The sequence below is a fragment of the Astyanax mexicanus genome, unplaced genomic scaffold (genome assembly GCF_023375975.1).
Source record: "Astyanax mexicanus isolate ESR-SI-001 unplaced genomic scaffold, AstMex3_surface scaffold_34, whole genome shotgun sequence".
Classification (NCBI taxonomy): Eukaryota; Metazoa; Chordata; class Actinopteri; order Characiformes; family Acestrorhamphidae; genus Astyanax; species Astyanax mexicanus.
The window spans coordinates 3002396-3022447 of record NW_026040044.1 but is presented as its reverse complement, the minus strand read 5'-3'; the positions used below and the strand labels follow the sequence as shown (position 1 = coordinate 3022447).

The 20052-nt window shown below is 36.1% G+C and overlaps 1 protein-coding gene across 3 annotated transcripts in view; it reads right to left on the bottom strand.

Moving 5' to 3' along the window:
• Positions 1 to 20052, bottom strand: part of LOC103032414 (class I histocompatibility antigen, Gogo-C*0101/C*0102 alpha chain-like) — a 152312-nt gene that overhangs the window by 114826 nt on the left and 17434 nt on the right. The window contains exon 1 of one of the 3 annotated variants that reach the window (XM_049473151.1): positions 7959 to 8122. The exons of 1 other annotated variant lie outside the window; for it this stretch is intronic. In XM_049473151.1, coding sequence (XP_049329108.1) covers positions 7959 to 8022 — 64 coding nt within the window. In that variant the 5' untranslated portion in view covers positions 8023 to 8122. Of the gene's footprint in view, positions 1 to 7958; positions 8123 to 20052 lie in introns of those variants that run through there. One more of the 3 variants, XM_049473149.1, reaches the window with a different exon arrangement.

Below are 20052 nucleotides of genomic sequence, written 5' to 3'. Positions count from 1 at the left end.
AGATCCTTGGTATCCTTCAACCCCTCACTGGAGCGTGAGGATCCATCACTGCTGTTATCAGCTGAAGAAAAGAATGAATAAAATACAGAACAGTTTATTTTTTAGAAGCTACAATACAGATTAAGTATCTGCAAAAGCTTTGCTGTACAACTGTCTGATCTCCCAATGGTGAGAAACTCCACTGCAACTTCTTAAACTGCCACTATTACAGCACCACTAGAGCTCAACACGCTCGGAGGAGAACACTAATGCTAATGTCTGCACTGGTACATAATTTTGCTGCATTTACCATAAAATTAATTAAAATTCTTACAGTATTATTACTTGCAACTTGCATAATAAATACTATTACAAGTGTTCTTCAAAACTTTAGTTATGCTATTTGATCATTCTTTGATTTTCTTGTTTTATAGAAGTCTAAATTCTGGTCTAAAATAGGCATTTTTAAAATTTTATTTTGCCATCCCTTTACTCCAACAGTAATATAATCTGAAATTAAACATGATTAATACTATGGAAAGTGTTTTAATATATCAGTGGTGTGACTGGATAACACCTTGATTTTCTTCTTTAATAATAGTTTAAATTGTGGTCTGTAGATAACAAGGTTTAAAATGTAGTATATTTAACCTAAAAATTTTTACATTTTCACTCTTCCACTGTTCTACAGATATTTTCTATATCATCATTAAGATTCTGAGGGACAGCTTTGAAGACTGGCTGAGGTCCTGCACCACCTGAACTACAAATTATTATAAAATAAATAAACAACAGAATAAAAATAATAAAATAAATAAATAAACAAATGATATGCATTTTAACTGAATATGATAATGAAATAAATTTGAGCAGAATATATTTAGGTGTCAAAAAAAACTAAAGGTTACATACACAGTACATGGACAACAATAAGGAAAAAATAGATAAGTTCTGAGTCATGTGCAGCAGCTCGGTACGATTACCTACTAGGTAGATTTTTTAGAAGATACAGAAGTCCTGGTGATAGAATAGTGTTTGAGGACATGGATGATGAATGTGGTGTAATATATATTTACTGCTTTTCTGAGTTTATGTTTGAAGAGACTGAGGGTGTAGTCAGTGGTGTGATTAGTGATCAGTGGTGATCAGTTTTTAATATTAACTCTTATATTTCTTCTTTAAACAGAATCTGTACAGAAACACTTATACTCACCATTCATCCTCTTCTTTTTAAGAACAAAGAGCACAGCCAGCAAAATCAGCAAGATCACAAACACCCCTCCAGCTGCTCCTCCAATCAGTGCTGGTCCAGCACCGTTATTGGGTTTTACTGTAAAGAGAACAGATCTCAACATCAATCACAGAGTTATATTTCTGCAGAAACACACAGTAGAACAGAGCTACTGATTTACTGATCCTGATTCATCTGATAATGTACATAAACAAGCCTAACCCAACACATGCAGTAGGTGGCGCTATAAACCCGTAAATATATTTTCATTAACTCAGAAATGTACCTGTAATAAATAATCAATGGAAGAAATGTATTCACTTTTTTACACACTTATTAAGGGTATTTCGAAATACCTTGCAATACTTCCTACCCTGCAGCAGGCGATAGAGTTACTTGCATCCATTCATGTCCTATCGGAGGGTGCGAGGGTGCGAGGGTGTAGCCGCAACATAGTGTGAAGCAACAAAGGGACAAGCGTCCATACAGTTCCTATGGGAACTGTGACACAGTGTCAAAAGGCAAACGACAGCAACAACCGTCCATTTGTTTCCTATGGGAGGACGCACTTGGTAGCCACAGCACAGCATCAAATGTCATGCGGCAGAGCATCAGTGCGACAACCGTCTATTTGTTTCCTATGGGAGGACGCAATTTGTAGCTGCTACTTGCCGTCAAGTAGCAAGCAACAGAATGACGTGCGTCCATTTGTTTTCTATGGGAGGACACCATTTGAATCTCACCAAGGTGTCAAGCAACAAGTGTCCATTCGTTAACTGACCCGACACCGAGGGATGTTGGACCCTCAGGCTCTCATGTCCTCTGTCTGGCCAGACTGGAAGTTTCTGAAGTCAGCTCTTCTCCATCCATCACCACAGATCAGCTGCTCATCATCCATCTTACTCTATAAGCCATTAGTGGAGCTGCTATACACCTGAATATATAAAACCTGTGTGGATGTATGAAAGACTTTTTAAAATTAATTTAAAAGCCATTTGACCAGTGGTAGGATGGTCCCCCCTTTAATGTGAGTCTTGGTCCTCCCAAGGTTTCTTCCTCCTCCTGCAGCTCTGAGGGAGTTTTTCCTTGCCTCCGCGCTCACTTGGGGTTCTGTATTATGTATATTCTATGTTTAATGTTTTGCCTGATTCTTTGTCCTGTAATCATGTTTCTGTAAAGCTGCTTTGTGCCAACACCAGTTGTAAAAAGCGCTATACAAATAAATTTGATTTGATTTGAACTATGGAAGGGCGCAATTTGTAGCCACGACACAGCGCCAACCGACACAGTGCCAAGCGACAGAGCGACAAGCATCTATTCATTTCCTATGGGAGAACATCATTTCCAGCCAGAACACGCCATGAAGTGACAAAGTGGCAAGCGTCCATTCGTTTCCTAAGGGAGGGTGCAATTTTTAGCCAGAACATGGCATTATGCGACAGAGCTACAAGTGTTCATTCATTTCCTATGGAAGGACGCAATTTCCAGCCACAACACAATTTGTATTTTCAGTGTCAAACAACAAGCGTCCATTCGTTAACTATGGAAGGGCGCAATTTGTAGCCGCGACACAGCGGCAAGTGACAAGTGACCGAGCGACCATCGTCCATTCATTTCCTACAGAAGGACGCAATTTCCAGCCGCAACGCGCTGTGAAGCAACAGAGTGACAAGTGTCCATTCGTTAACTATGGGAGGACACGATTTGTAGTCTCAACACATCGTCAAGCAACATCTAAACGTCTATTCGTTAACTATGGGAGGGCATGATCTGTAGCCATGACACACCATCAAGCAGCAAGCAAAATAGTTTTTTTTATTTCCTATGGTAGGGAAAAACTTCTAATCACTACAAAATTTCTTCCCCAATACTGTGGGTTCTGAACAGAGAAGATTTTAGCCATGTTTCCCTGCACAGCCTCGAACACACCCAGAAGTGTGAAGAACTTTTACTGCCACAACTAATGCGGTGGAATTTAAGGTTACAATCTGCAATAAGTTTCAACAACCACAGTTATAATTACCCCATTTCGTTATCACTGGTTTCTCGAGGGTGATGTGATTCACGTAACAGTCGTAATCTGCTGGATCATCACCATTGATCTCCGCACTCTTCCTCAGCTGGTAGGTTCCATCTTCATTGGGTCTGACTCCTGAAGATGTTAGCAGATGTTCAGGCAGTGAAGTGCCGTACTTCCTCACACACAGCTCCACGTCTTTAGGGTAGAAACCCGTGGCCAGGCAGGTCAGTCTCAGCTTTTTTGGGTCACGAACAGATTTTGTTGCAAATGCATGAACAACAGGAGCAGCTAAAAATAGAACAACACAGACATTAGTTTGCTAAATCTGTAACCAAACACCAAAACTTTTCCACACAAAATGTCATAGAATTGAATCTGAAAGGTGCCCTTTAAATGGCTGTGTGTCTAAACTCTCCACAAACAAATCAAGAGTACGTAACAACAAAATTCATTGAAAAAAGATAAGAGATTTTGTTTCCTTGTTAGAAAAGAAGGTCAACAAGATCCACTGCTTCCTGCTGCCAATTTATGCTTTTGCTTCAAACCTATGCCATAGTCTACACATAGAGGAGGACCTTGTGCCATAGCCCGATGGGCACATCCCTAGAAATGCAACTATGGGTCGCATGACATGGACAGTAGCAGCTGTGATTGGTTGCTGAATCACCCACGCATTCCTGTCTTCACTTTTTAAACGGCAGGACTTACAAACGCAGAACTGACTCACGCAAAAGTATAAGCCATCCTTTACCCTCCTACCTGCACTTACTCACAAAGGTCTATGTTACCTCCCAGCTTCTGTGCTCCTCCAGTGAACATCGCCTCGCTTTACCAAACATTCATGGTTTGAATCCTACTGGGAGGGATGTTCCTATAAAGGTATTATGGAGGAGATCTACATTGGCTCCATGCAAACTCTCCATTGGTGATCCTCAAGGTTCAATCTGGATCCTTTTCTCCAATGGAGAGTTTGGAGACAATGGAGACAACGCTAAACTTTTAACATGTCTAACTGGTATATTATTGTATTAAATGGCTGCCCATCACCTAAACACCTAAACTTAAGCAAGACTAAACTGCTCTACAGTCCAGGAAGTCCTTGCTGTAGGTTTTGATAAAAAGTACCAGAGCTCAAAAGTACCTTGCATTTATTTGGGATCTATTAACATTAGCTATGGATGTTCTGTGTAAGTGATTTAAAGAAACTCACAGTGATTTCTCAGTGTTTCTTTTCCGTACTCCATGAACTTGGTGAGCCATTCCACACACTCTTTCTCCAGGTATCCCTGGGTGTACTGGTTCAGGATGGCAACACCATCCCATTTCTTCTTGGTTTCTTCGGCAGCTCGAACCGGAGCGACCCAGACCTTGTGTGAATTATCAAAGGAGAGAAAATCTGATCCATCATAGCTGTACTGATCAATCCCTTTCAGAAACGTCACTGTTCCATTGAACTCATCAATCTCACAGCCGTGTCTCCACTGAAGAACATGAAGATCTGAAAAGAAGCGGAAAATGAAGACCATCACAATCACTGACACAGATCACGAGAGAAGGAAATAATAAAGATCTGATGAATCACTAACCCTGATTACTGTGGTTCATCCTCTTCATCAGAATATCCACGTTGACCTTGAACCACTGTTCTTTACTCTTGCGAGACTGGGTTCCTTTTTCCCAGTAATCTAACTGATTCTTCTCCATCATCCAGCTCTGTTTAGGAATCTTCTTCTGCTCCTTACTGTTGTAGTAGTCGATCTCTCGGCCATCCAGCAGCCCCAGAGCTGTGAACTGGTGGATTCCTGCTAGAGACACGTCTTTGTTGAGGGAGCTGTATATGTAGTACAGGGAGTGTTTCTCTGGAAGAGTAAGAAAAGGAAGGGGAAAGAAAATGTAAACTCAAATTTACTCGCAGAAACAAAAAAAATGTCAGTTAGTTCCGACCCTGCAATGTGATTGATTAGCTAAGAGGCTTTCTATGAGTGACATTATCAACGATGCAGCGCTTACAAGCCAAATACAAACCAAATGCGAGGTTATTATACACCACTAGGAGATGCTGGATCCCATAGAGGCACAGTGCAGAAAAACTAAGCCATGTCTCCAATAGGCGGCGTAAACTAAGACGCAATCCACACAATTAAATAAATAATCCCAGTGATACAAAAACACTCCTTATTACACACATTTTCAGACACCAACATCAGATTAAGAGTTATTATTATTAAAATAAAAGCTTAAGTGTTTTTTTTTTTCAGTTAAAATAGGGTATTTTAAGCTGAATGCAAAATAAGGGATTCTTGTAATTCTGCAGATCTACAGAGATTTCTCTCCTAAAAAATGTTTATTTGGGTGAGTAAATAACTTCCGTTTATTTACAGTAAGCTTAGTTTTACACAATTTTAACTGAAATGGTCAAAAATAGAGGCTACCGCGCTTATAACCTAGCAAAAATGCAGTGCTTAAAACAGCGCAGCTACAAACACAGCAGCAGTGGAACTATTTTCTCCTCCTCTTTAATTCTAAATATTTTAATGAACAGTGATTATAGAACTGTGGTATAATCACAATAATACACTTGAGGTTCCTGCTATAATGTGTAATACTCTATCTATGCCTATCTATGGCCTGGTGCCTACAACCGCAACACAGCAGTGCCAATATTACACATTATAGCACCAACCTCAAGTGTATTACTGCTTAAATACAAAACTGTGTTGCAAAAAAAAGAAAGAAAACTTGTCGGTTGTGACGGTTTAAAGGAGATTACTCTCACACATTCATAACCCAAACAAAGATGCTACTGAACTCATTATTACTTTCTTTAACTAGAGCAATTTAAGTGTTAAAAAGTCTCAAAAACACAGAATATCCACTTCAAAGATTCAGGCAGAAGGTTTAATAATACTTTTTGTAGGCAGCAGGTCCTAGTTGGTTGGGTAAGGTTGATGTGTAGCAGTAACCACAGAGTCCACTTGTTGTTTTAAAAGATGTTTACTGAAAAAAAGGTTCAAAATATCTACTTTAAGAGGCAACTATGCTACGGTCTAAAAAACGTGTGCTCCAGTTTCTACCTATGTTTTAACTGCTGCCCTGTTTCGCCCCCTAGTGATGAAAAACACATTCTAAAACTTTCCTTCTGTCTTTCTTAAAGAGACCGGATACAATTGCTCTATTAATGGAACTAACATCAAAGGAAACGTTCTAAACTGTGTGTTATGTGTGTTTCTTGAAAATGGCAAAGAAAGCAATACAGAAATAACAATATATAACAATAAATATACAAAACAATATATACATAAAAGGCAGTCCTTCTTTTGGCTCCTATATTTTTGTACCCATTTATTATACTTTAATACAATGTCGGCTATTTAGTCCAATTTTAAGGAGCCCCTAAGGTGACATAATGTATAAAAAATATATATATATTAAGGCATGGGAACAAGATCCTAATGCGTGAGAACATGATAATTAAGGCGTGGGAATGAGAAACTAATGCATGGGAACGAGATCCTTAAGGCGTGGGAAAGAGTTAATTAAGACATGGGCACGAGATCATTAAGGCATGGGAACGAGTTAACTAATTAATTAAACCTAGGCAGAGAATAATAAGGCTTATTTTCTGTAAATTAATGCTCATGCAGAAACTGAATATTACATCAAAGCTCCTTTAATCCAAGAATAATCTTTAGTAAGAAAATGGAAAGTGAACTGATTTATTTTTATTTTAATTTCTGAATGAATTAGTCTCTTGCAGTGAAATTCTAAGTAAAACACTTTTAATTCTCATACTAAAAGCTGATTGGCTCAGACTCGATTACCTTCCTTTTTATATAACTAAATGATTTTAACTTGGACGCTGAGAATAGGAGTATAAATGTATTTATAGGAGTGAAGTTGTTGGTGTGGTGATAGGGTACAGTTTGTTTTGTTCGCACTTCCGTTATTTTAAGCTTAAGGCTTAAAATTGGCGTATTGTACCAAGACTTAACCCTGTAAAAATGCATTTAAATTGGTTTTAAAATACATTTAAATGTATTGTTGTTGTTGTTGAGTGTTTTTAATGGAATTAATTACCACTATTTCAGTTTACTGTTTTTGTACAATAAATAAAACTATTAATAATCACAATATTTATGTATCTACAGTACTTTTCTTATATATTAAATTCTGCAACATGAATTAAACACTGAGAATACGAGTATAAATGTATTTATGTATTTAGAGAAGTAAAGTGGTTGGTAATAGGGTACAGTTTGTTTTCTTCGCACGAATCTAAGGCTAAGACACTTCCGTTATTCTACAGCTCTGAAATGGTGTAAAATGGCGTGTTGTAACAAGACTAGACCCTGTAAAAGTGCGTACACAACAATTTATCTAGCGTTAGCAACATTAAGCTATATTAAACTGATAATAAGCCAAATAAAATAAATAATAAAGTAAAAATAACTAACTAAATAAATAACGGCGTCGTTGTTAACACGCGCTGTAGAGTTTTGATTAAATAATAAATTCGGTATACATATAATACAAATAAAACTCAAAATTATTCTACATTATAAATTAGGTGTTATGTTATATTATGGGTGTATTCTGTCCCTTACTCTGAGATATTCTTTATTTATGTTTTTATTCTTTGATCTGTTTTTATCGCGTTCCGTTTTTTACATTCGTTTTAGCCGATAGACCAAAGAACCCGTTAATCCGATCCGATCCGATCCGACTCACCTCCGACAGCACAAACTCCGAGCGCGCACAGTACAGAACCCAACAGAACCAGACCGACACCCATCTTCAGCTTCTGTTCTTCTCTTAAAAAAATAAAAACAACTTTTTAAAGCTCTCCTCTCTGAGAAAATGGCGAAATACTTTCTCTTCCGCGCTGAAACTTTCCGATATACAAACTCACACCTCTACAACCAAATCTCTCTCTCTCTGCTATTCAGCCAATAGACCAATAGAAAGTCACAGAAAAAGTACCATCGCGTCATTTGTTTCTGGGTAGATTTTACATTATTACCTGTTTGTTTTGTATATATTATAACTGTTCTGTCTTTACTGCCAAATTCACATTTAATCTGAAGAATCTCTTCGGGAAATATTATCCGCACAAATTTAAATTTGGTAAATAATCCCTTTTTAATGTGTTTCTTGTTGAATTAAATTTTATTTATAAAGTCTTTTGACTGTTTAAGCGACAAAAAGTTGTGTACACTGTAAAGTGCAAGGATGAGTTCTTTGCATTATTTGAGGTCTGAAAGCTCTGCATCTTTTTTGTAATTTCAAACATTTCTCATTTTCTGTAAATAAATGCTCTAAATGAGAATATTTTTATTTGTAATTTGGGAGAAATGTTGTCTGTAGTTTATAGAATAAAACAACAATGTTCATTTTACTCAAACATAAACCTACAAATAGCAAAATCAGAGAAACTGATCCAGAAACTAAAGTGCTCTATCCAGAGCTTGTATATATATAGAGCACGTGGCATTGTAAACTGCATTCATTTCAGGAGTATGAGTCACAACTGTTCTTGGAAAATACCTGATCTGACTGATCATACAAGACTATTCATATTGCTCAAAGGTGTGAAAAGTATCTCCACTCATTACTCTGTAGGTAGAAGTATAGATACTCAGGTTTAAAATACTTCTGTAAAAGTTGAAAAATTAACTCAAGCTTTATACTCTTTAAGTAAAAATTAAAAATGCACAGGATTCAAAACTCTAAATATAAAAGTAAAAGTAATGTAAGGTAGAAGTCATGAAGTACAAATACTCTGTTATCTTACTTAAATATAAATGTACATTATCTCTACGTTACTGAAGTTTTCACACAATTATCTGAACTTTCTGCTCCTTATATTGCACTACAGGACTCTTGGGTGTGGCCTAAGCTTTTGTTTTTAATTATCCCCTTACATTACTTTTACTTATATACTTTAAGTGGTTTTGAATCCAGTGCTGTTTTTAAATATTTTTACTTAAAGAGTAAAAAGCTTGAGTTGATGCCTTTAACTTCTACAGAAGTATTTTATTAAACTCTAGTATCTATACTCTATTCTACCTACAGAGTAATGAATTGAAATACACATTTGTTAGGGACAAATGGTTAAAATTATTATTTTTTTTTAAATTCATGGTCGAATTAACCTGTTACAAAATTATTTACAGCCTATATGAATATGTAATAAATCAACTTAAATCTGAACTATAAAGCCCAACAATCAATGTAGAGAATTAAACACCTACCTGTGTCTTTTATGTGACTCTGATATATCAGACCGACCAATGAGCTGAGCCTAAATAGGTTTTATTTTTATTTAATTTACACAATATCTTTCACACCTTAAATAAGCAACTAAACAAAATGAAACAAAAACTTTGGCCAATGGCTTCTTATATTATCCATGCAGACACATTAAAAACCACTGGTATGTTTTATAAATTTGTATTTATTGAAATTACAAATAAAATGCATAGACCTGCTACTAATTACAAATAGTAGCTTTGTGCAAAAGGCAGAAAAAAGGACAAGATCAAAAAAAACTTATGTAACAAATATATTGACAGACAAAGCAGCCAAAAGACAGATATGAATAAACACAAATCACCACATTTATAAAAGGCACAATTTTTTGTCATTCACAAATTTGAATTAAATCAAGTTGTAATTTGATTTTATTCTATACATTTACAGAACTCATCATGTTCTGATTAGATTACAGTGGTAGAAGAATACAGTGTTAAAAGAATCTCTCCTGCTTTAAGGACTTGGATTGCTATATTGTATACAGGTTGTTAGCGTAGCATTGATGCTAACACCACCACAATCCCTCATGTTCAATAAATCAGCTGAGCTGGAAACCTACATTACACCAATCAAAAAATCCAATCCACCAGTGTAACTTTATTTAAATGCTGTAAATGTAAAATAATCTGCTTTTTATTGATTATCTGCTGATCATTCCATTAGAAGTTGCAGTTTATCATCAATAATTCATACATCAAATCACTCACACAAACCATAATTAAAAAGGAAATCCAGGAAACAATAAAACGCTAAATTAGAATTAGAATGAAGGAATTTTTTAGAGATAGTTTTTCCCTGCATGTCTTCAAAACATAGTTACTTTTATAAAATATGTATGTTGGGCATCGTTCACTATTGTAACGCGTGTTCTGTGCACTGTTCCACACAACGCCCAATACAATCCCTATCCCTGCTGTTTCACAGCTCTATCTCTTATCTAACTGCAGTTTTAACTGCAAACATTTATAAACCATGCAGTAATGATTAACAAAAAATAAAATAAAATAAAAAAAATTAAGAGATTGCTTTTAGTATGACTGATATAGACTGAAAAGTGTACATAATAAACACAAAATATAAATGTATTGATTAACTATAAAGGTTTAGCTTCAAGCTGGAGTAGATCACTTGTTATAGGAACATTTGTTTGCTATTTTTCCTAAAATATTCTTTATATAAGCAACAAATAAGCAACAAATGAAAATAACAGAATGATCTGTTTTAGTCTCATCTTGTTTGTCAGTTTTTGGGTGGAAGGCTTCGTTATTTTCGCAAGCATAGCTAAATAGAAACGTTACTTATGTAATTTATGTGAATTATAAACTAATGTCAAGTTCACATTGCACGATTTTAGCTTGGTTTTTAAGTCGCCTACTGTTTTTTGTTGATCGCCAACTAAAACCTCTACTCAAAGAGAGAAATCTGAGATTATTCAGCGTTCGAGCTCAATAATCATGAACTACTGAAAGACAAAAGCTGAGTGAACTCCGAGAAATCGCCAACGAGCTGCAGACGCCTGAAAACGTCTAGCAGGTTTAATATCTGACCCAGTTGGCTCAAAATGTAGCTTCAGCATGGGCAAAACCGTTTAGGGAGAGCATGATCACTTCCTGTTTCCCTCACTGTAAAAAATAAAACTTAAAATTGTTCTCTTTCATATCTTATTTTTATGTCAACTAAACCATAAACTATATCAAATAAATTTCTAACTAATTTTTAAGTATTAAGTTTATTGTTAAAAGTTGGTGTAATTAAATGATTTGTGTTGATGAAATTTCTAATTTAAGTTAAATTTTAGTTGAGGACAAGCCAACTACTCTGCAGTCCTATATTTACATTACTGCAATACTTATATGACTGATAGAATAACATATACATCTAATAGTCATAAATTCTCAGTTAACTTAAATAAAAAAAAAAACTTTATGTGAGTTTGATTTATGTAAAACATGTGACTGACACACGTTAATTGTTTTAGTGGGCCTTAAAGAAAAGTCAGCAGAACTTACAAAACACACAGAACTGAACATAAATAAGGCTAATTAAGTACACAAAGTGAATTGTTAAGTTGGCAACTGTTCCTTACACTGTGTCGAAATTTCATAATGAACGGACCAATAGAATTTCTTCAAAATGATCTGAAATGAACTCTTTTTACATAGGATTCCATCGAAAGTTAAGAAGGTAAAACTGCTGTTTTGGATATACATGTTTATTTTTTTTCCAAGTTAGCTTAATAGTCTGTTTTTTTTCTCTCAAAACTTAAAAGTTTGAGTTGCCCTGAAAACTCAGATATTTAGTGCTCTAGTTGCTTTAAAATTAGATTTTTCTCAACTTTTTCATTTTTACAGTGCTGTTATAACAAGACACTAGAATTAAACACTAGAGGGAGCTCACGAGTTGATCCTCTATGAATGGGGGTAAAAAGTCAAAAAAACTCAAATGAAAGATTAACTAAGTAATTAACTACTTGTTCTGAGTATTTATTTCATTTAAAAAAGTAACTCTACTAATGGATTAGCTGACAAAAAGCAAAGAATGCGTAGCTGTATATATTTTTTCATTAAAATCTACAGTAAAAAGTTTTTAGCCAGTAAAGACGCTGCATTACTGTTACTGAGAGCTGATTGGTTGGCGAGCTGATTCTAAAGATACTTCTAGAACATGTTAAAAAGGTTTATAACTGGACTTCTGAGGTACTGAAACAGTTGATACGGCTCTGTGTTGAGGATATAAGTACAGTATAAAAGTATTTAATCATTTTTAATCTCTGGTCAGATTAGCTCTGGCGTGTTCTCGTGATAAAATGTGTTTTTGGGTATATATATTGTATATATTGTATTATATAACCCATGATATTCCACAACTATTTCCAACTCTTTCACTTAAACTAACAGATTTCTATAAAGTGACCCACTCCAGCTTTTTAAATGAAATGTTAATGCACTTTAGAAAACAAGTAGTGTAACAAAAAAAGGCATTTTTAGTTTTAAAGACTTGTTAAACTGATTTAAAGTAGGAAGACTGAAACTACAAGTCATAAAAAGCTTAGTATTATATAAACCCCACCCATTAATCAATCTAATAATTCCATATTTCTTAATATTTTTCTTAAAAAATGTAACATAAGAAAACTGAACAGTGTGGACTCTAATCTATTAACCTGATCTTATATAGAGAATAAAATCAACACATTTCACTTAGTGGTTGAAGGGGATCGGTGAATTAAAAAATTGAAATGAAAATGTATTCATGTCTAATAAATAAAGTGCTTAATATCAGAAATGTTTTTTGAAAACATGACTGAAAGTACTGGGACCCTTATATAATATAAATATTTTTTGAAATCCTGCTGAAATGTGTTAAACTATTGAATATATTTGAATTATGTTTTAAAGTGTGGAAGTGTATCAATACTTTTTATGATTCATATTTTTGAATAAGAAATTCTCTTTGGATTTCTGGAGAATTCCGAGTTCCAGTGGACCAATCAAAGATGTCCACATCTTACTGTCTCACTTTCCACCAATCAAACGAATCACACTTCTTCCGCCGCTTTCCCTGAAACACACATTAAATCTGTTATTAACATTTACTCAACTCACTCTGGCCACTTTATTAGAAACAGTTACCCTGTGCTTTCACTTTCTGGACACTTTATTAAAAACACTTCGCTGATACTTCAACCTTCGCAAACTTACCTTAGCAATGAGCTAGCTAACACACTAATGTTACCAGGGAGAGAACTAAAGCTAGTAGAGGGCTAGCTAACCTTAGCAATGAGCTAGCTAACACACTAATGTTACCAGGGAGAGAACTAAAGCTAGTAGAGGGCTAGCTAACCTTAGCAATGAGCTAGCTAACACACTAATGTTACCAGGGAGAGAACTAAAGCTACTGAAGAGCTAGCTAACCTTAGCAATGAGCTAGCTAACACACTAATGTTACCAGGGAGAGAACTAAAGCTAGTAGAGGGCTAGCTAACCTTAGCAATGAGCTAGCTAACACACTAATGTTACCAGAGAGAGAAATACAGCAAGTGAAGTGCTAGATAACATTAGCAATGAGCTAGCTAACACACTAATGTTACCAGGGAGAGGACTAAAGCTAGTGAAGAGCTAGCTAACCTTAGCGATGAGCTAGCTAACACATTATTGTTACCATGGAGAGATCTAAAGCTAGTAGAGGGCTAGCTAACATTAGCAATGATCTAGCTAACACACTAATGTTACCAGGGAGAGAACTAAAGCTAGTGAAGAGCTAGCTGACCTTAGCAATGAGCTAGCTAACAAACTAATGTTACCAGGGAGATAACTAAAGCTAGTGAAGGGCTAGCTAACCTTAGCAATGAGCTAGCTAACACACTATTGTTACCAGGGAGATAACTAAAGCTAGTGAAGGGCTAGCTAACCTTAGCAATGAGCTAGCTAACACACTAATGTTACCAGGGAGAGAACTAAAGCTAGTGAAGGGCTAGCTAACCTTAGCAATGAGCTAGCTAACACACTAATGTTACCAGGGAGAGAACTAAAGCTAGTGAAGAGCTAGCTGACCTTAGCAATGAGCTAGCTAACACACTAATGTTACCAGGGAGAGAACTAAAGCTAGTAGAGGGCTAGCTAACCTTAGCAATGAGCTAGCTAACACACTAATGTTACCAGAGAGAGAAATACAGCAAGTGAAGTGCTAGATAACATTAGCGATGAGCTAGCTAAAACACTATTGTTACCATGGAGAGATCTAAAGCTAGTAGAGGGCTAGCTAACATTAGCAATGATCTAGCTAACACACTAATGTTACCAAAGAGAAAACTAAAGCTAGTGAAGAGCTAGCTAACATTAGCAATGAGCTAGCTAACAAACTAATGTTACCAGGGAGAGAACTAAAGCTAGTGGAGAGCTAGCTAACCTTAGCAATGAGCTAAATACACACTAATGTTACCAGGAAGAGAACTAAAGCTAGTGAAGAGCTAGCTAACATTAGCAATGAGCTAGCTAACACACTAATGTTACCAGGGACAGAAATAAAGCTAGTGAAGAGCTAGCTAACCTTAGCAATGAGCTAGCTAACACACTAATGTTACCAGGGAGAAAACTAAAGCTAGTGAAGAGCTAGCTAAGCTTAGCAATGAGCTAGCTAACACAAGCTTAGCAATGAGCTAGCTAACACACTAATGTTACCAGGGAGAGAAATAAAGCTAGTGAAGAGCTAGCTAATCTTAGCGACAAGCTAGCTAACACACTAATGTTACCAGGGACAGAAATAAAGCTAGTGAAGAACTAGCTAACCTTAGCAATGAGCTAGCTAACACACTAATGTTACCAGGGAGAAAACTAAAGCTAGTGAAGAGCTAGCTAAGCTTAGCAATGAGCTAGCTAACACACTAATGTTACCAGGGAGAGGACTAAAGCTAGTGAAGAGCTAGCTAACCTTAGCAATGAGATAGCTAACACACTAATGTTACCAGGGAGAGAAATAAAACTAGTGAAGAGCTAGCTAACCTTAGCAATGAGCTAGCTAACACACTAATGTTCCCGGAGAGAGAACTAAAGCTAGTGAAGAGCTAGCTAACGTTAGCAATGAGCTAGCTAACAAACTAATGTTACCAGTGAGAGAACTAAAGCTACTGAAGAGCTAGCTAACGTTAGCAATGAGCTAGCTAACATACTAATGTTACCAGTGAGAGAACTAAAGCTACTGAAGAGCTAGCTAACCTTAGCAATGAGCTAACTAATACACTAATGTTACCAGGTAGAGAACTAAAGCTAGTAAAGAGCTAGCTAACCTTAGTAATGAGCTAGCTAACACACTAATGTTGCCAGGGAAAGAAATAAAGCTGGTAAAGAGCTAACTAACCTTAGAAATTATCTAGCTAACACATTAATGTTATCAGGGAGAAAAATAAAGCTAGCGAAGAGCTAGCTAACCAACTAAAGCAAGTGAAGAGCTAGATAAACTTAGCAATGATCTAGCTTACACACTAATGTTACCAGGGAGAGAACTAATGCTAGTGAAGAGCTAGCTAACCATAGCAATGAGCTAGCTAACACACTAATGTTACCAGGGAGAGAACTAAAGCTACTGAAGAGCTAACTAACCTTAGCAATGAGCTAAATACACACTAATGTTACCAGGGAGAGAACTAAAGCTACTGAAGAGCTAGCTAACACACTAATGTTTCCAAGGAGAGAACTAAGGCTAGTAAAGAACTAACTAACCTTAGCAATGATCTAGCTAACACACTAATGTTGCCAGGGAGAGAACTAATGCTAGTGAAGAGCTAGCTAACCGTAGCAATGATCTAGCTTACAAACTAATGTTACCAGGGAGAGAACTAAAGCTAGTGAAGAGCTAGCTAACCTTAGCAATGAGCTAGCTAACATACTAATGTTACCAGGGAGATAACTAAAGCTAGTGAAGGGCTAACTAACCTTAGCAATGAGCTAGCTAACACACTAATGTTACCAGGGAGATAACTAAAGCTAGTGAAGAGCTAGCTAACCATAGCAATGAGCTAGCTAACATACTAATGTTACCAGGGAGAGAACTAAAGCTAGTGGAGAGCTAGCTAACCTTAGCAATGACATGTGCTTTCATTCACCGTGGCCACTTTATTGGAAACATCAGTGTACTGGTAATGGTATATATATATAGTTGCTCAGAGACCCAGTAGAATAATTACCCTCAGATTTCTTCGGGATGTTCTCATCGCTGCTCTTTGATGAATTACTTCCTCTTCCTAAAAAAAAAAACAGTAATCAGTAAGGCAACATTAAAGCTAAATTACAGTAAACATATATTCTTAAAGTCCAAACATAAAATTCAAGTGTTTTAAATAAGAAATTTTATTACCAGAGTCAGAGTCAGAACCCCCGGTCTTCGGCCCTGGGGATCAGAATTCAGTACAAAGTTAAATACATTATAAAAAGAAAGAGAACAGAGTAAAAAGAGCTGACTTTCAGTAATAAAGGTGAAAATATATAAATAACTGTTAATGTTTTATACAATAGTCAACTCTAGAGCTACTACTATTACAGTGCTGAATCTGTACCTTAACTCTACTGTAGAGTTACAATAAGAAAATAATTCACCTTCACCATTGGGCTCAATAGAAACATTCACACCTGAACAGAGAATTAATTCACACAAATTTATACACAGCTGAGTTTAAAGGCCAAATCATACTAGAAATATTTCACCACCTTAACAATAGCGAACATTTATTAGAAACACCTACAAGTGCCTGTTAAAAGGTATTCGGCCCCCTTGAACTTTTTTAACCTTTTGCCACATTTCAGGCTTTAAATATAAAGATATGAAATTGAAATATTTTTTTGAAGAATCAACAACAAGTGGGACACAATTATGAAGCGGAATGAAATTTATTGGATATTTTAAACTTATTTTTGGAAATATAAAACTAAAAAAAGTGGGGTGTGCATTATTATTCAGCCCCCTTGCGTTAATACTCTGTAGTGCCACCTTTTGCTGTGATTACAGCTGCAAGTCTCTTGGGGTTTGTCTTAATCAGGTTTGCACATCAAGAGGCTGAAATTTTTGCCCATTCTTCTTTATAAAACAGCTGGGGCTCAGTGAGGTTGGATGGAGAGTGTTGGTTTGTGATGAACAGCAGTTTTTTTCAGCTCTTTCCACAGATTCTCCATTAGGTTCAGGTCTGGACTTTTACTCGGCCATTCGAGCATCTGGATACGTTTATTTGTTTATTTCATTGTAGATTTAGCTTTATGTTTTGGATCATTGTCTTGTTGAAAGATAAATAAATCTCCGCCCCAGTCTCAGGTCTTTTACAGACCCCAACAGGTTTTCTTCTTCCAGAATGCTCCTGAATTTATCTCCATCCAACTTTCCATCAATTTTAACCATCTGAAGAAAAGCAGGCCCAAACCATGATGCTGCCACCACCATGTTTAACAGTGGGGATCAGGGTGTGTTCAGGGTGATGAGCTGTGTAACTTTTATGCCAAACATAACGTTTTGCATTGTGGCCAAAAAGTTTGATTTTGGTTTCATCCGACCACAGAACCTTTTCCACATGTTTGGTGTGTCTCCCAGGTGGCTTGTGGGAAAGCCACCTTAAACTGTAACTTTAAACTTTTTTAGGACTTTTTGCCTCTCTTCCATAAAGGTCAGATTTTTGCAGTGTACAACTGATTGTAGTCCTATGGACAGAGTCCCCCCCCTCAGCTGTAGATCTCTGCAGTTCATCCAGAGTGATCATGGGCCTCTTGGCTGCATCTCTGATCAGTCTTCTCCTTGTTTGAGCTGAAAGTTTAGAGGGACGGCCGGGTCTTGGTAGATTTGCAGTGATCTGATTCCCCTTTCCATTTTAGTATGATCTCTTGCACAGAGCTACTTGAAATGTTTGTTTAAAGCTTGGGAAATCTTTTTGTATCCAAATCCGGCTTTAAATTTCTCCACAGCAGTATCTCAGAGCTGCCTTGAGTGTTTTTCCTTGGTCTTCATGATGCTCTCTGAGCTTTAAACAGAGCTCTGAGACTCTGATCACAGATTCTATTTATCATCATCAGTCATTTATATCAACATTGGATCATTCAGAGATCCTCACTGAACTTCTGGAGTGAGTTTGCTGCACTGAAAGTAAGGAGGGGCTGAATAATATTGCACGCCCCACTTTTCAGTTTTTTATTTCTATATCAATTTCATATCTTTATGTTTGAAGCCTGAAATGTGGCAAAAGGTTGAAAAGTTCAAGGGGGCAGAATACTTTTCACACTGTAATGTGAAACATCTACTTCATACAGCAGCAGTCTAATGTAGAGAAGTAGATCACTGGTGTACAGTGATGAATAAATTGGTATGTTTTCATTATATTACTTATACTCACCATTTTCCTGTCCATTAGGAGCATCGCGCAGCAGTGGATCCTTGGTATCCTTCATCTCCTCACTGGATCCATCACTGCTGTTATCAGCTGAAGAAAACAATTAACAAAACACAGAACAGTTTATTTTTAGAAGCTAGAATACAGATTAAGTGTCTGCAAAAGCTTTGCTGTACAACTGTCTGATCTCCCAATGGTGAGAAACTCCACTGCACCACTAGAGCTCAACATGCTCGGAGGAGAACACTAATGCTAATGCTAATGTCTGCAGTGGTCATTTTGGCATATATAAAACCAAATATATAATTTTGCTACATTTGCCATAACGTTAATTACAATTCTTACATTACAAGTACGAGAGTTCTTCAAGACGTTAGTTATGTTATTCGATCATTCTTTGATTTTCTAAAGAAATGTCTAAATTCTGGTCTAAAATAGGCATTTTTTATTTTATTTTGCTATCCCTTTACACCAACAGTAATATCATTTGAAATGAAACATGATTAATACTATGGAAAGTGTTTTTTTAATACATCACCTTGATTTTCTTTTTCAATAAGACTTTAAATTGTGGTCTGTAGATAACAATGTTTAGAATATAGTGCATTTAACCTAAAAACAGATGTATTTTACATTTTCAGAATATTCCACTGTTCTACAGATTTTTTCTACAGTCATTTTATGTGCTGATTATTATTGAGTGTAAAACTCTTGTGTTTAAGTGAAATGTTCTGTCTCTGCAGGAAAGGCAAGCGAAGTTTTCTCCCCCAGCTCCACTGTGCCCGCAGCTACCATAATACACAATTTATACGAGCACTCCAACTTTCACACAGATTCACACAGATCATCTTTTCTCCAGCAAATATCTTACTCTTGTACTGCTTGTATATATATATATATATATATATATATATATATATATATATATATATATATATATATATATATGTGTGTGTTACAAGTTTTTATTTTAGATGTCATTATTATGATTACTATTATTATGATGGTTTTTCATGAGCCTGATCTTCTCACTTGGTGACCTACATGCAGTGCATTTCCTAACTTTGGAGAAAAAAAAAACATAAAAAAACTCTATTATGACACACAATAGTTAGATTGAAATGATAAAACCACATGAAGACTGGCTGAGGTCCTGCACCACCTGAAATACAAATTATTATAAAATAAATAAATAACAGAATAAAAATAATAAAATAAATACATAAAAAAATAAACAAATGATATGCATTTGCAACCCAGTCTCATTTCCCATGAGTACACATACACACGCATAGTGCTTCATACACATGCTACGCTGCTATTAAGTATATATAAAGAGAGAGAGAGCATAGGACACAGCGAGCGAGAGACTGAAACATAACGCATGTGCACGAGAGAGAGAGAGAGAGAGAGAGAGAGATGAATTATACAGTGATTAAACAGCTTCAACTTATGCAGGTGTCCACGCAGACTCACTTACCTGGTGGAGTGAAAATCATGCTATGTTTCTGTTTCCGGAGGTGTCATAAAGCAAGGATGTAACAGATGTAGGGCCCTTGAAGAGAGGCACCCTAGAACAGCTCTGGTAAACATTTTTATTGTAATTAAATACAACAAGCAAGATATTATTTGTCTGTTTATATAATA